This window comes from Engraulis encrasicolus, chromosome 18, assembly GCF_034702125.1.
Source record: "Engraulis encrasicolus isolate BLACKSEA-1 chromosome 18, IST_EnEncr_1.0, whole genome shotgun sequence".
Classification (NCBI taxonomy): Eukaryota; Metazoa; Chordata; class Actinopteri; order Clupeiformes; family Engraulidae; genus Engraulis; species Engraulis encrasicolus.
Genome location: NC_085874.1, coordinates 18,855,022 through 18,872,521, shown reverse-complemented (window position 1 = coordinate 18,872,521; position 17,500 = coordinate 18,855,022). Strand labels below are relative to the sequence as shown.

Below are 17,500 nucleotides of genomic sequence, written 5' to 3'. Positions count from 1 at the left end.
CCCCCCCCCCCCCCCCCCCCCCCCCCCCCCCCCCCCCCCCCCCCCCCCCCCCCCCCCCCCCCCCCCCCCCCCCCCCCCCCCCCCCCCCCCCCCCCCCCCCCCCCCCCCCCCCCCCCCCCCCCCCCCCCCCCCCCCCCCCCCCCCCCCCCCCCCCCCCCCCCCCCCCCCCCCCCCCCCCCCCCCCCCCCCCCCCCCCCCCCCCCCCCCCCCCCCCCCCCCCCCCCCCCCCCCCCCCCCCCCCCCCCCCCCCCCCCCCCCCCCCCCCCCCCCCCCCCCCCCCCCCCCCCCCCCCCCCCCCCCCCCCCCCCCCCCCCCCCCCCCCCCCCCCCCCCCCCCCCCCCCCCCCCCCCCCCCCCCCCCCCCCCCCCCCCCCCCCCCCCCCCCCCCCCCCCCCCCCCCCCCCCCCCCCCCCCCCCCCCCCCCCCCCCCCCCCCCCCCCCCCCCCCCCCCCCCCCCCCCCCCCCCCCCCCCCCCCCCCCCCCCCCCCCCCCCCCCCCCCCCCCCCCCCCCCCCCCCCCCCCCCCCCCCCCCCCCCCCCCCCCCCCCCCCCCCCCCCCCCCCCCCCCCCCCCCCCCCCCCCCCCCCCCCCCCCCCCCCCCCCCCCCCCCCCCCCCCCCCCCCCCCCCCCCCCCCCCCCCCCCCCCCCCCCCCCCCCCCCCCCCCCCCCCCCCCCCCCACCTATTTGTAATACACCATCTCCCGGCCCGTGGCGTGATCCCTTACGTTCCTACGAGAAACTTAACCACACCTCCCAGTGACCCAGTCACCCGAACAAACCTTGTCAGTGCCGTCATATAGCATAATACATAGTGAGAGCAAGTAATTAACCTTAACTTGAATGCATGATTGTTCTTTGACAGCCACTTGATTCATTTAAGGGCTGTAGGTAGAAGAGTGAGAGTTTGGGTATCAGAAGACTGGAAATGATGCAGCTCTTTTGGTTTCCCTTTTGTTTAGCAGATGCTCCAAAGCATCAATGGCATCATCCAAAACTAGCTTTCCTGACACTAAGCACTCACTCACAAAGAAAGCTGATGCACCTTTTCCTAATAGTCTGAGAAAAGTACGATTTGCTAAGCCTCTCCACAGTCAAGAACACTAAGTTACATCCAGCTGTTCAAAATAAGTTCATGTTTTAAAATTACAATACTTTTTTTCTAACATCTAAAGGTTGGCCACAAGGTGGCAGTAGTGGTCCAGGAAATGTAACTGGGTGAAAAGCTTGCAAAGATGGTACAGTGGCAGAGCAAGATATCGTCATGGCGGCAGCAAAAGTTGATTGCAGCAAAAGCAGAAATTCGTTCTGGCTCTGTGGTTTGTTTGTCATCCCACGAGAGAGGAGCATTTGTGCTCCAATCCATCCCTTAAGTGTTATGATTGTGGTTCTAAGAAGTGGCTCACCATGACGAATCTTGGGAAATCTACCATCTTTGTAGCAGGTACGGTAAACAAACCAACAAGGTCACGGCAGAGGCAGTGAGTTTTGATCTTAAGGCTTCAGGCACTCCAACAGAGACTCAAGGAGCCGTCTGTTTGCATGGACATCTGCGAGAATCCAAAGGGTGTGAGCTGTGTTGGCAGACAATCTTGAAAACACACACAAACACACTCACACATACAGTGCACACACCCACACACACACTAACACTCTCGCCTGTGCTGTGTGCACCTATGCAACACCAAACACCTGCTAACGATGAACTGGCAGGGCAATCAGTAAAATTGACAGTACAGGCTGAAATCACAGAGATCACAGATGCAATGTCTCTGTTCACCAGCTTCTGTCTTTGTCTTCATACACACAGAGCGGGGAGGGACCCGACTGACTGTATAGACTGACAAGGATGTGCTTGTGTGGGTATTATAGCATATTCATCCGTTCCTGTAGTCCAATGGATGAACGTTCTATTTTTTCTGTCCAATGTGTCCAGAGTACTTTTGTTGTATTGGTTATATAATGTAATGTATTGGTCCTCAATTGCAAAGCTGAATACCTGTGCAACTGGTACCAGTATTGCTGCAGGTAGACACCAGTGTTCCATTCTGCAGTGAGGCAGCAAAGATAGACATTTGTAGAACACAGTAGAGTTGAGCAGAGTAGAGATATCTACACTGACTGGGGTTGGCAGCATTGACTTATCCAATCAATCAATCAATCAATCAATCAATCAATCAATCAATCAATCAATCAATCAATCAATCAATCAATCAATCAATCATTCAAGTAGAGAAGCCACCCAACCAAATACCAAAAGTCAGTCAGTTTGTAAATCCACACAAATTAGTCACAAGGAGGCTGTGGCCTAATTTAGCTCCTTGTTCTTGAATTCAGAAGTTTGAGGATTAGCATTAACATATTCATCCACGACCATTGAGCAAGACGCACATAGCACAAGGAATTGTAACTGGTACCCTGTACCTAAGTAACTGAGAGTCACACGTCTGGTAGGTGTAATGTAATGTGATGTAGCAAAGTTGGGCACGAAACTGACTTGAGGCAGCCACTCAATCAAATAGGAAAACCATTCAGTCAGTTGGTCAGTTTGTAAATCCGTGGCAAATCACTCACAAGATTGAGCTCAATATCGTCGTCATGGTTGCTTAGTCAATCTTTCCTCCTTGGTAGGCAGCACTTCGCACTTCAGTTTGACAAACTCCTTTGAAGGAAATGTCTGCTAAGTGTAATGTACTGTAATGTAACAAGATCAGGTTTGTTGTCATGCCCTCTCAAGGTCGCAGGTCATTAGCCCGGCTAGTCATGTTTCGGACTTGAGCTGGACGAATTCCTTGGATAAAAGTGTTAAGTGTAGTGTAATGTAATGTAACAAAGTTAGGCTCAAGGTTGGACTCAAATTCCCAAGGTCGTCGGCATCACTCAATTAATTTGCTCTCCTTGTCGGGCAGCACCTCGGACTTGAGCTCAACAAACTCCTTGTATGAAAGTCTTTGCTAGAGTGTAGCGTAATGAACTTGGCGGCTCAAGGTTAAAAGGTCATCAAGGTCACAAGGCTCTCCTCATCTTTCCTCCTTGGCGGGCCGCACCTCCGACTGTGATTCAAGAAATTGCAGCGTAGCAGTGTAGTGTAATGTAACAAGGTCAGGCTCAAGGTCACAAGGTCATCAACCCTACTCAAATCATCTGTCCTCTTCGGCAGGCCACACCTCAGACTTGAGCTTGACAAACTCCTTGGATAAAAGTGATCAGTGTAATGTGATGTCACAAGGTCGTGCTCAAGGTCACAAGGTCATGGTCACGGCTGCTCATCTGCCCTCCTCGGCGGGCCGCACCTCGGACTTGAGCTTAACGAACTCCTTGGCGACTTCGTCGTTGGGCCTCTGCGAGAGGATGCGCAGTGCGGTGACGCCGGTCTCGTCCATGCCGATGCGCGGCCCCATGGGGCACCAGCTGACGGAGCTGCGGCGTTCGGCCACGTCACGCAGCTGCAGCACCGCGATGCCCACTGTGCGGTCCGCACGGCCGAAACAGTAGTCCTTCACTGTGATCTGGATCTCGTACAGGTCGGCCTTCAGGCCCTTGCCCAGCACACTGAGAGCGGGGGGATGGTGAGGTGGGGTGGGTGGGATGTGTATGTGTGAGAGAATGAGAGGAGCAGAGAGAGAGAGGTGTGTGTGTGTGTGTGTGTGTGTGTGTGTGTGTGTGTGTGTGTGTGTGTGTGTGTGTGTGTGTGTGTGAAAGAGTGAGAGAGGACAGAGAGAGGAGGAAGGAGGAAGGGAGAGTGAAAGACCGTACAAGTGTGTGTGTGTGTGTGTGTGTGTGTGTGTGCGTGTGTGTGTGTGTGTGTGTGTGTGTGTGTGTGCGTGTGTGTGTGTGTGTGTGAAAGACAGAGTGAGAGAGAAAGGAAGAGGAAAAAAGACAGGAAGAACAGGAAATGAAAAAGAAGACCGAAACACGAAAGGTCAGAGTGCAAGAGAATTATAAAAGCACAAAATCCCAGACGACAAATAAAGAGGATTTAAATAAATCCTCCAATAAGTAAATAAGCTCCCAAGAATGAGACCATTAGTGATGGGAAATGTCAATACATTTAGAAACCTTTTACATGTATGTACAGTATATGGATATTTTTGAAAATGCATTGGTTTTGGCCTCGCGTTTACACATAACCAGAGTTCAAAACTATTTCAAAATATCCCATTTAGAGGGATAAAGCACACACATCACAATGGAGTTTTTAAAAAAGTTATCCACATGTCGTGCTTTTAGGTAAACGGATAAAAAAATAACCACGTTTAAAAATATTCACGTGTGTAACTAGCACCTTACAGTCAACAAAACATTTTAGATGAAATTCACTAAAAATGCTTTAGACAAAAAAGGCTAATGGCTTTCAAACATCGAACGAACCTTTATACCATTGCACATACAGACTGTTTACATTGTATGTGTCCATAGTAACAACTCATAGCAGACAGTGCACACACATCCAATTCTGGACGTGTACATATGACTGTGCAGAGTAAAAAGTCCATCAGATAAATTAATCAGAAAAAAAGTATACCCACATACTGCAGCTGGCCTCAGTGATTTTTTTATTTGATAAATGAAATATTGTTTGTGAAATGAGATCCCACTTGTTTGTCAACTGAAATCGTTACAAAGAGCAGTACCTGTATGTGGGTATACTTGTTTTCTTTTTGAATTATCTGATTGACTTTTTACTCAGTACCTGTACACGTCCAGAGTTACGTAAATATGTATGCACTGTCTGCTTTGAGTTGTTATTGTGGACACATATAATAACAATTCATACAAAACAAAAATAAGAACTCCTTCTTCTATTCTGCTCTATTCTGTTCTATTCTATTCTATTCTATTCTATTCTATTCTATTCTATTCTATTCTATTCTATTCTGCATTAAAATTTATTGTATCCTAGAAGTCCCAGGTCAACTCACAAGGGGAATGTCTCGTTGAACTTGGCCGACCAGCTGTTGTTCTTGGACTTGGTCTGGAATTTGCGTTTCTTCTCGGCGAGCAGCGGACCCACCAGGTTCACCTCCACGAAGGGACGGAACATGCCGGATGTCTGCCACTTCATGTCATTGATGGCTATGACTGTAGGATAAACACATAGGACAGGTGACATTAAATACAGTATGTCTATAAGTGGCATTAATTGTTCTAAATCCAGAGGTCTGCCACTTCATGTCATTGACGGCTATGACTGTAGGACAAACAGATAGGACAGGTGACATTAAATATGTCTTAAGCCCGATTCGCACGGAATAAATATTACCAATGGACCTATGGTAATTCGTAATTACCCCCGGACCTCTGTGATTTTTCTTGCCGCATTCGGATTGGATAAGCAAACGTCTGTTATTCACTCAATTCACAGACATTATAAGGGGGTGCAAACGGCGCACATATGGACATGGGGCATGAAATTACCCCAGGACGTCTGTGTTTCCGTAGTTATTCCGAATTACCGGGTGTCCATAGGTAATAAAAGTCCGAATCAGGCTTATAAGTGGCATTAATTGTTCTAAATCCAGAGGTCTGCCACTACATGTCATTGATGGCGACCACTTGGGGAAACAGACACAGACATGTCTCAAACAGGGGACACTGAGTATGCTGTATGGCAAGTGTCATTAATTGTAATAAAATCAGACATCCGCCACTTCATATCATTGATGACGACAACCAGATTCCAGTGTGCCAAGATCCACACTCTTATCTCTGGGTGGAGGAGAATGTTTTTGACAATACTGATTCATGAATGGAAATGAAGGCTGATGAATAAGTGGATCCTTGTTAGAAAAATAACAGTAGAAACCATACAGTAGGATTCATTGGTTAGTGGCAAAAGTCTAAAAGCAAAAATGCATTTGCTTGCAGTAATGGGCTAGCGCTTGACACAGCTAACACAAACAAAAAGGCTGAGCAGTAAAAGCCATGCTATGTGACTGCAAATACAAGTGCTTGTTATCTGTGTGTTTTGCAAGGCAGTGCACCAAATGATATGATTTGAAACAGCTTGCACAAAAACCCCAGTCTGCTGACCTATTGGTGAATAGTTGTCACAGTGTGTGTGTGTGTGTGTGTGTGTGTGTGTGTGTATGCGAGAGAGAGAGAGAGTGTGTGTGTGCATGTGCATCTTTTTGCGCTCATTTGTGTGTGTGTGTGTGTGTGTGTGTGTGTGTGTGTGTGTGTGTGTGTGTGTGTGTTTGTGTGTGTGTCTATGCTTGTGTGCATCAGTCTGTACACGTATGTGCCTGCTTGGTTACGAGCGCACAGGCATGTTTGTGTGTGTGTCTCCTGTGTTGCTCACCCTTGACGTTCAGTTTCTGCTCTGCAGCAGGTGGCGCCATGTCCACTTGGATGATCGCCTCTCCCACCGAACGCTCCACTCCAGCCGCTATGGTGACAGGGGTGAGACAGAGAGTTGTATGTAATATAATAAAATATAATAAAATATAATACAATACAATACAATACAATACAATATAATATAATAGATCAACAAACTTTGTCAATAAATCTCAAGGTAATCAGGATGAATTTACAATGTGTCTAGATCAATAATAAACATAGCATGCCACAGTTGGTTTGTCTGTATTATGGTTTTGTAAATGGCTGTGTAAGTTTAAGTGTATGTCTATGGGTTGTGCAGAGCATGGTGTAGTAGTAGGGACTTCCATCTTTCTAAATGATGTCACAGTTGGCTTGTACATATTAGGGGTTGTGTGTATGAGTGAATGCACAATAGGGAGGGAAAGTAATCTCATCGCCCCCTGCTGGCAACGTTCCAACCCCCTGCAACAAATGAATGTTTTTTTTCTTTGAAAAATTACATCTCGGCCCTGACGACGAAGTAGACGTAGTGGCAGTCATATTATGGGCATGTTGGCCCGTTTTATCGAATCAGGTGGTAAAATGTTCGGTTTTTCACTGATCTGAGCTGATTTTAATATTCTTTAAAAAGCTAATACAGAACTACACTGACTGGCATGTGTGGCTTGTTTACTCCATGTAATTAGCATAGCCAAATTAGCATAGCCAAACATGAGCCAGAGAGGTGGTTACTCGTCACCACAGAAGCCATCATATCTTCTAGAGAATTTAAAACCATACCAAAATGATCGCGTGTATATATGTGTAATAAGAAGACAATGTGGAACTCATAGGATTACAAGAATGTGAAGATATGCGAAGAACTTGCGTTCGTTCGCGTTCATTTGTTTCTCTGTGTTGTCAACGAGGCGCGAAGCACAGCATGCTGGGAGCTGTAGTCCGTTTCCGACCAGATTGGCACAATTTCTATTTTTCTTAAAAGGGCAAAAAATGACTTAAGATTTTCACAGGTAGTAGTTCATGCTATTGTGTACGCTGAAAAATGTGTCTGGTGTTATAGTTCCAAGTCATATCTTTGTGGGATTTTTAAAAAAAAACTTGTCTATGGGAGTTTCAATAGGATCACCCTGGTGTTTGGAACGTAACCGCTAGGATCGCTGTTTTCCACTTTCCCTCCCAATATCAGTTCAGTTCAGTTTACTTTATAAGGAACCACGTACAATTAAAGGATGAGAGCAGGTTTGCACACTGAAAACAGTAAGACACAAAGGTCAATCACAAGGAGTTTTTTTATTTTATTTTTTTCTGAGAGCAAGAAAATAAAAATGTTCTTGTGCTTGACCTTAGTGTCTTATTCAGTGTGCGAACCTGCTACCCTGAACTGCTCTTTTTGGGTCCACAAACTTGCTTATTTCTCTAAGCATCTTGAGTGCAACAATATCCTTGCTACCATGTACTGTACAATTAAAACATTAATACTGCCATTTCATGCATTGCACCAGATGTTAGCCTCTAGATGGTTTACATCTGCGGTCCCAGGCAGGACATATCATATGTTGTATATGTGCATAGTTTGTGCAGTGCAGGGTGCATTAGTTACTTACGTCTGTCTGGTCGGACCTTCTCATTGGGCACAATCCTAATGCCCATCCCATTATGGACTAAAGCACAGCAGGAGACAGAGCAGGGGGAGCACACGGCAGAAGAGAGGAGAGGAGAGGAGAGGAGAGGAGAGGAAAAAGAGGAGAGGAGAGAGGAGGAGAGGAGAGGAGAGGAGAGGAGAGGAGAGGGGAGAGGAGAGGGGAGAGGAGTGGAGAGCAGAGGAGAGGAGAGGAGAGGAAAGGAGAGGAGGAGAGGAGAGGAGAGGAGAGGAGAGGAGAGGAGAGGAGAGGAGAGGAGAGGGACAGGAGGTTAAACACATGTCAATGTGCTGCACAATTGATGTGAGCAAATTGGAAATATTTGTTTCAACAATCTATAATAATTGTGGAATCACATAATTGCAATATTAACATAGTAACAGTGAATTTATCAGTTATAGTATTTTTTAGCTGATTTTGGTCTCCGGAGGGGGCATCGCTCAGGGCACCAACCATTGTAGGGCCGCCATTGTATGCGCCTGTATGGTCTGTGTGCTCAGGAGTGTCATTCAGAAGGGCCCCATGCATATAGAAGGTTTTTTTGGGTAATAAACATGGTGTTGTGAGGAGGGGCAAGACACTGACAACCAACCACGTGAGTTATTTTTTTGACCGTTAGCGGTTTCCAACAGTCAGAGGTGGAATTGTGCGCAGCTAGTTTCGCGCAGTCATGACAAAACAGAAATTTAGAACCCATGTATAGGGGCCCCACAAACAGTCTGATTTATGAAGATATATGGTTGAATGGGGGGCCCAAAATACATAAGGCCCAACATTTGTGTGTGCTACCCTGGATGTTGACTGGCCACAAAGTATTGTTAGTAATTAGGGATGCAAACGATTAATCGACTTTAATCGATCAATGTGTTAATCGATTAAAAAACATTAATTGCAATTAATCGACAATTCAACTGACAAGAGACCCAGGTGAAATGGGCATGTGAAGAGTGTGTGTGAAGAGGGGTGTGAATAGTGGGAATATTTAAATCACCTTTGGATCAAAGAATTGAAATAGAATTCATTTAAATGTGGTATTTTATCTCAATTTTTAATGAAAAAAAAAAGATTTTGTAGTTTTTTTGGAGAAACATTGAGATTTTGGGGGGGAAAACGCCACTTATCAATTAATCGTAAGTCGATCGATAAGGCTATCAACTAATGATTAATGAAATAATCGATAATTTGCATCCCTATTAGTAATACAGTTCAATTGGATCTCTACGCATCATCCCTCATCCTGCAGGTGCATCACAGTAGGACAAATGTGCACTTGAAAGTAGAGGCTGGAGCACACCGCATCTTAGTTTTTAAGTGTTTATTATGTGCAAACACCCGACTAACATTTCAATGTTTCAACAGCTTGTTCAGAGATTAGGATAACAACAATTATTGTAATATGTAATGTAATATTGTGTTGGTTTGTGTTCTTACTCTGAGCGTGTTGAGTGGTGACAAAGGTCTTGATGAGGGAGTCTGTGCTCTGTGTGTAGAGTGACAGGGCGTATCGCAGGGAGGAAAGCTCTGTGCTCTTCTCCAGGTAGGCCTTCTTTAACCCGTTACCTCCAGCATGGAAGAACGCCTGCCAGACACACGCACGCACACACGCACGCAAGCACACACACACACACGCAGACACACGCAGACACACGCAGACACACACACACACACACACACACACACACACACACACACACACACACACACACACACACACACACACACACACACACACACACACACACACACACACACACACACACACACACACACCAGTCACCACATGCACACATTAGTTAGTGTTGGAGTTAACATCTAAAGGACCCACGCACACACAGCAGTCCCCATATACACATTTAGTAGCGTGGCTTGATTATGTGCCTGGATAACATACATGAGAAAGAGAGAGAGAGGGGGAGAGAGAGAGAGAGAGGGAGAGAGAGAGAGAGAGAGAGAGAGAGAGAGAGAGAGAGATTTTGTCAAGCTCTGCTAGAGAGAGAAATAGACAGATAGCTAGATAGCTAGATAGATAGATAGATAGATAGATAGATAGATAGATAGATAGATAGATAGATAGATAGATAGATAGATAGATAGATAGATGGATAGATAGATAGATAGATAGATAGATAGACAATGTAAAACATGCAACACAAATACTTCAACAAATAGACACCATTCAGTAGCAAGTCTTCCCATGAGCCTCCTCACCTTAATGGTGTCCAGAGCCACCTCCATAATTGCACACTGCCGTGGCGACAGGCTTTTAGCCTCCCCACCTCCCTGGAGAGAGAGAGAGAGAGAGAGAGAGAGAGAGAGAGAGAGAGAGAGAGAGAGAGAGAGAGAGAGAGAGAGAGAGAGAGAGAGAGAGAGAGAGAGAGAGAGAGAGAGAGGGAGAAGAAGAAGAAGAAGAAGAAAGAGAAAAGAAGAAGACGACACCAATTACCTGCCATCAAAGAGCAGTGCGTCTTCACATGAGGTGAGTAGCTGCAGCTGTGTGAACTTCTTGCTTAATGACTATACGGCTTAATGAGTGTACAGTACAGTAGTATCATGTCGTGCAGCAACTGTACGATGCGGTAATGTCACCATTATACTGTACTTGGAAACTGGGCAGTTTAATGAGGCATGCTTTAAAGTTTAATGTCATGTAGTTCAGTACAGTATAGCACTAGCTGTGGTGTAGTACAGCATCATAGTGTACGATCAGAGAGTTTAAGTTGCTTCTTCAATTCTGCAAATTGTAACATTTTAATGTGGTGCAGTGACTGTATGACCCCAACATTATACTGTACCTTCAGATCGGAGAGTTTAGTTGCTTCTTCAATAAGTGCAAATTGTAACATTTGAATGTGGTGTAGTGACTGAGTGAGTCCACCATTATGCTGTTCTTTGTGATTGGAGAGCTGTATGCATATGATGCAATGGGGTGCAATGTGGTGTAGTGAGTGAATGGACATCACCGATACAGTTCAGGGAGAGCTGTGTGCATAATGACTGCATGGTGCAATGTGGTGTAGTGAGTGTTAAGTATGGACATCATCACCACTGTGCTGTACCTTCAGATTGGAGAGCTTGGTGGCAGCGGTGAGAAGCTGGGCACCCTGAGGACAGAGAAACACAACCACAAAAAGGACATTAGAAAAATAATGTGTAATTAAACGCTAAACCCCTGTGTGGTACAACTACCCTTTTTCGGTCATTCACTCTGTCTGACCTGTCTGTCTTTGCATTGGACATCATATAATCCAGAATTAAAGCTATCCCAATATCATTCAAGTCGATCATTAAAGCTCTTCCACTTTCTTAGCATGTCAATCATGACAACTGCATATCCACACGAAGATCATACTAGTTTGTGTGTCCATAAAATCTAATGTTATACATAATCATGTGTCAATGACATGTAAACACCACTAGAGGGCCTACATGTACACAAGTAGCTGCATACGGTAGTCCTATCAAGTTACAGTTAAAAGAACCAAGAAAGTCTTTGGTCCCACTATAATAACCATATAGTGGAGCTATTTATCTCTACCTTGTGTGTGTGTGTGTGTGTGTGTGTGTGTGTGTGTGTGTGTGTGTGTGTGTGTGTGTGTGTGTGTGTGTGTGTGTGTGTGTGTGTGTGTGTGTGTGTGTTTGTGTGTGTGTGTCTGTGTGTGTGTACCAGGCTTTCGTTGCTCTGAGGCAGTACGATGGTCTTCTCCATGCCAATGAGGGTGATCCTCCACAAGTCCTTCAGCACTCTCTTCAGCACCGTCTTCTCACACATGTCCGCAAACATGCTCAGACTGAGGACACACACACAAATCAACACAATCAACTTTTCAGTGATGTCACTGCGGCATGTAGCAACCAGTTAGATGTTCAATGTTGAGATGACACCTTTTATTGCGTTGCTTCCTGCATATATACAGTATACAGGTTGGGTGTTGCGTGGGAATGGAAGAGGAGGGTGGCCGTTGATGGTACGCACGCACGCAACGCACGCGCACACACACACGCACACACACACACACACGGTTCATAGGGACTCTTTTTGAGCAGTGTTGCCTGACGACAGCATGATTGACGATAGGTTCACAAGATGAGTGGACATGAGAAGATGCCTGCTTGGTTATCAATGAAGTTCAGCGGGTGAAAAATAGTGTGCTACTGTCCCAACAGCATTACTGAAACAAGTTGCCCCACACATCATCATCTGAAGCATAGGTTAGAGTGAGCCCTTCCACTATATTGTGGGTCCTCTTTCATGGACTAAATCAAGTTTGACAGTAGTTACTACGATTAGCCTTCATAGGGAAGTAGTACACACATTAGTAATAATTGTAGAATATTAATGAAGGTATTAGATTTGTATCTTTGTATCACAGATGATTTAGCATGTCTTGTAGACTACGAGTAGAAAAACTATACAATAACCAAATCAAAATGGAACCCTGTACTGTAGGCCAGTGTTTCCCTACCAGGGGTACGTGTACCAGAGATACCCAAGCACACCTCAGAGGGTATACGGAAAAATGTTGAATAATAACAAAAATGTGGAGTGTAGTCACATTAGGATAGATAAACAGATATATGTATGGAGCATGAGTGATGGGGTACTCATCATAAAAAAGCTTGGGAAACACTGTTCTAGGCGGTTCATCCTTTCCAAAGTGCACCTGTACAAATGGCATAGCCATATGGAAATCTCCACAGTAGCAAGTCACTGCTGTAATTATGGCAAGGATAATAATAGCTGAGAAGGCGTTGGTGGCACTACCTCTAATTAGTGAGCATCTGCTAGTGGAGGTACAGCACGTTACAGTAGGTGGAGTGGAGTAGTACTACTAACCCAAAAAAACCCAACAGGTTGTTCTCATCAACAATCTTTGAAGATATCGTTCATCGGGGCCAGACTAAATTACTCCGGTCTCACATTTAGGCTGGTTTATCAGGCTAAGGCCCTAGAGCAATGTGGGGTTAAGTGTAGGGAGGGAGTGAGGTGTAGGGTTGGGATTTTAAGTCCACCTCCATAAGCAATTAGGCCACGGCTGCCCCATATAGGTATAACAATCTATACTAACAGCAGATATATAATCTGTAATAATGGCAGGTGAGGCGTGGGTGGCTCTTCCTCCAATTAGTGAGCATCCTCTAGAGGAGTCACTGTGGTAGCTACTACCAACCGCGACCACCATAGAAACTGTCAAAGTCATCTGCCAATGCGCCTGCACAAACTACACACAGCACTGACATGCTGGACGGCTATGCAAAGCTTGTGCTGGTTTATTTCTTGGATAAGAAATACATGATTGACTTTTGCAAGCTATTTGTTGAAGAAAGTCAATTTATTAACTTTTACAGATATTTCAGTGCTTGGTGTTGTTGGAAAAAGGTGAAACACACCAAATGTTCCAGATGTACTTCTGTTTGTTTCCTTATCCTTATGCTCAGTATGCCTTAGGCAAACTGACGTTCAACATAGTAATTCTGTTTGCTACTGCTCCCCTGGGGTGCCAGTTAGGCTTCCCCCTTGCACATGTGAGGCATACATGCAATTCCATTTGCTGTGGTGTGTTGTGTCAGAATGACAATGGAAGTTTCATAGTGGGTCTAGACCCAAGTACACAAGGCAAAAGGGTCATTTCACGTGAAATCAGACGCTTTGGGACCCGACCGATCCGGATTTCAATCATACTTGGTGTGCCTTTTTAGTAGCAAGGTAGCACCCCAGAACTGCATTGGTTTGAATCTGACACTAATATTAAGGGAGAAACAGACTAGGAAAGGTTCACATTTTAGGGTAGGACACTATACATTCAGCCTTGAATATATCAGTCAGTGTTAGTCACAAAAAGATGCCTGTGGTATTGTTTGAAAGCTCTTTTCTGGCTCTACATATTACACAATCAGCTTGGAATACAACAACTCTCAGAATATGAATCATGATAAATTGAAAAATTAAAAATTGAATATCTAAAAAAACTATATTTTAAAATGGCCAGTTCCTTGTCCAAACGTAGCCGGTAATGTCATTAGCAACACCTGAAATGCTGGTGTTCGGTTCTTTATTCATTTCAGAGAGAATTTGACTCACAAATATGGCATCATACAGACCACTTACTAATAATATGGTAATACCATAGTAGCATCACATGACAAAACAAAAACAAAACAGAAATGGTCAGTTTCCATGGTCCCAGGTTTCAGAAACTAAGGCAGATGTCCATTTATACACACCAAATGATGATATGTGAATGTTTGAACATTCCTTCTCTGTGTACCTGTGTCATCTTCCCTTTACCGTACTTTAAAGAGATAATCAATGGCTACACTCTCATTTTGTACTCTACCAGTGCATTTGAAGCAGCAGCTGTGTCTTTTGTAGATAATGTATAAGTACGTCCTGTTGCAGTTAGGTTCCACTACCAGAAGCACATCCTGATGATCCATGACAAGTCTATCTGGTCTGAAGGGAAAAGTGAAGGATGGAGATGGTCCATGAGGATGCAGGAAGTTCAGTTTCACCTCTCCAGTGCTCAGCATACATTCCTCAACACATGCTAGCCACCAGTTGCCATCATATACAGCTACAACACACCCTTTGATGCTTGAAAATGTAACACATTCCTTTACTGAGCTCACTCTTTCAACTCCTTCTCTGAATGCGGAAAATGGCCTAATGTCCATTGACAATGGGCAGAAGCTGTGTAGTTTTTGAGTACCTGGAATAGTTCTTGCAGATTCAAACCTCTTCAACAGGTTCTCAGCTTCATGATGGTGCATCTCTCTCAAGAACATCCATTGCCAGTTTGCCACAACAGAGATGTACCATCATGAAGCTGAGAACCTGTTGAAAAGGTTGGAATCTGCAAGAACTATTCCAGGTACTCAAAAACTACACAGCTTCTGCCCATTGTCAATGGATACAGTGGAAGTTTAGCCATTTTCAGCATTCAGAGAAGGCAGAGTTGAAAGAGTGAGCTCAATAAAGGAATGTGTTACATTTTCAAGCATCAAAGGGTATGTTGTAGCTGTATATGATGGCAACTGGTGGCTAGCATGTGTTGAGGAATGTATGCCGAGCACTGGAGAGGTGAAACTGAACTTCCTGCATCCTCATGGACCATCTCCATCCTTCACTTTTCCCTTCAGACCAGATAGACTTGTCATGGATCATCAGGATGTGCTTCTGGTAGTGGAACCTGTAACTGCAACGGGACGTACTTATACATTATCTACAAAAGACACAGCTGCTGCTTCAAATGCACTGGTAGAGTACAAAATGAGAGTGTAGCCATTGATTATCTCTTTAAAGTACGGTAAAGGGAAGATGACACAGGTACACAGAGAAGGAATGTTCAAACATTCACATATCATCATTTGGTGTGTATAAATGGACATCTGCCTTAGTTTCTGAAACCTGGGACCATGGAAACTGACCATTTTTGTTTTGTTTTTGTTTTGTCATGTGATGCTACTATGGTATTACCATATTATTAGTAAGTGGTCTGTATGATGCCATATTTGTGAGTCAAATTCTCTCTGAAATGAATAAAGAACCGAACACCAGCATTTGAGGTGTTGCTAATGACATTGCCGGCTACGTTTGGACAAGGAACTGGCCATTTTAAAATATAGTTTTTTTAGATATTCAATTTTTAATTTTTCAATTTATCATAATTCATATTCTGAGAGTTGTTGTATTCCAAGCTGATTGTGTAATATGTAGAGCCAGAAAAGAGCTTTCAAATAACACCACAGGCATCTTTTTGTGACTAACACTGACTGATATATTCAAGGCTGAATGTATAGTGTCCTACTCTCACATGTGAACCTTTCCTAGTCTGTTTCTCCCTTAATATTAGTGTCAGATTCAAACCAATGCAGTTCTGGGGTGCTACCTTGCTACTAAAAAGGCACACCAAGTATGATTGAAATCCGGGTCGGTCGGGTCCCAAAGTGTCTGATTTCACGTGAAATGACCCAAAATGACTAGTGTGAACAGGTTCAAAGATGTCGGCTGCAGCGGTCATGCTGTCATGCTGTGAAGAGCAGTGTGTTCGTGGTTTACAAGGTGTTGTGGAACTCCATAAGTATTACAAACTACAGTATTGTGGTGTGTTATGTGTTTGGAGCTTACTTGGTGTCTAGGGACTACTTCAATAACTAGCATGAGCACAATACTTATGTCATAATGTCAATCGGGATGGTGACTGAAGAATAGTCCCCCAAAAAATGTTGTGGCTAGGCTGACAGCGGGGAAACTTAATTGATTTCTCCATGGAGGCGGGCCGTCAGTGAAATGTGAGGCCATAAGCATGGGCCGAGGACATGAGTCTGCATATCGGAAAGAACACAATGTGTTCTGTTGCTGGACTTATTTGGCGTCCATGAGTGACATAAACTAAGATGTTTAAATATAAAACAGCGATTGACATAGGCTAAGACTGTTATGCTGTCACAGGGTGTGCTTGGCTTACGTGGCGTCCAGGAACTCCATGAGTGGGCGGAGCACGTTGTCAGCGTCTGCCTCGGCGGAGTTGCGAGCGTTGGCGTTCAGCGGCCCTTTGATCTGATACAGCAACTCCCCCACCTGACGCATGCACACATTGATCTTGGGCTGGAAGCTGCAATGCAACATGGGGGACACACGTTAGAGTCATGACTAGAGGAGGATGATGAAGATGAAGAGGAAGAGGAAGAGGGGGAGGATGATCAGAAGGAGGAGCAGGAGAAGGAGGAGGAAGAGGAGATACATGAGAAAGAGGAAGATGAGGAGGGAGAGAAAGGTGAGAGGGAGGAAGCAGGAGCAGGAAGAAGATGCAAATAATGGAGAGGAACAGGAGAAGAAGGAGGATGAGATGAGGAGAAGGGGGTGAAGATGTGAGGAACATGATGAGATAAATGAGTGAGAGGGAAGAGGAGGGAGAGAAAGGAGAGAGGGAGAGGAGGAGGGGGGAGATGTAGAGGAAGAGGAAGAGGAGGAGGAGGGAGATTTTTATGGAGATTTTCCTCTCTTTCAATACAGTGTGACTTGTGTAAAGAGTGGAACGTAGAGGAAACGTTTGGTGTGAATCAGTCCCTATCCCCTTTGGAGCTTGAGGTTACCAAGTGGTATGAGATTGGCAGATTATTAGATAGAGAAAGCATTGACACGCACGCACGCACACACGCACGCACACACACACACACACACACCTCAGCCGCCTTCGCCAAAGCACAAGCAAACTCACCTCCTCCCAAACATGGCACTCAGGTTGTCCAGCACCGTGTTGAGCTTCACCTGCAGATCATTCAGCATCTCCCCGGCTTCGGGATCCAGCTGGAGACAGCACAGGGACATAGATCAACACATGGGACAGCATCAACACAGCAGCTCTCTCTATTGAACTCTCACGTTGTTTCTGTCTGTCTCTGTCTCTGTCTGTCTCTCTCTCTCTCTGTCTCTCTCTTCCTCTCTCAGCAGTGAGTCAGAAAATGCTGTTGAGGAGAGGAGAGGAGAGGAGAGGAGAGGGGGGAGAGGGGAGGAGAGGGGAGGAGAGGAGAGGAGGAGAGG

At 45.3% G+C, this 17,500-nt stretch overlaps 2 protein-coding genes across 7 annotated transcripts in view; both read right to left on the bottom strand.

Moving 5' to 3' along the window:
• Positions 1-17,500, bottom strand: part of myo6a (myosin VIa) — a 183,459-nt gene that overhangs the window by 97,379 nt on the left and 68,580 nt on the right. The gene's annotated exons all lie outside the window — the stretch shown is intronic.
• LOC134468727 (protein unc-13 homolog B) overlaps positions 3,091-17,500 on the bottom strand; it is a 14,987-nt gene continuing 577 nt past the window's right edge. Inside the window, exons 2-11 of the mRNA XM_063222600.1 lie at positions 17,178-17,266; positions 16,425-16,571; positions 11,624-11,747; positions 11,016-11,060; positions 10,168-10,239; positions 9,391-9,538; positions 7,924-7,980; positions 6,297-6,383; positions 4,918-5,077; positions 3,091-3,547 (exon numbers count right to left, since the gene is read on the bottom strand). Coding sequence (XP_063078670.1) covers positions 3,262-3,547; positions 4,918-5,077; positions 6,297-6,383; positions 7,924-7,980; positions 9,391-9,538; positions 10,168-10,239; positions 11,016-11,060; positions 11,624-11,747; positions 16,425-16,571; positions 17,178-17,266 — 1,215 coding nt within the window. The 3' untranslated portion in view covers positions 3,091-3,261. The remainder of the gene's footprint in view (positions 3,548-4,917; positions 5,078-6,296; positions 6,384-7,923; positions 7,981-9,390; positions 9,539-10,167; positions 10,240-11,015; positions 11,061-11,623; positions 11,748-16,424; positions 16,572-17,177; positions 17,267-17,500) is intronic.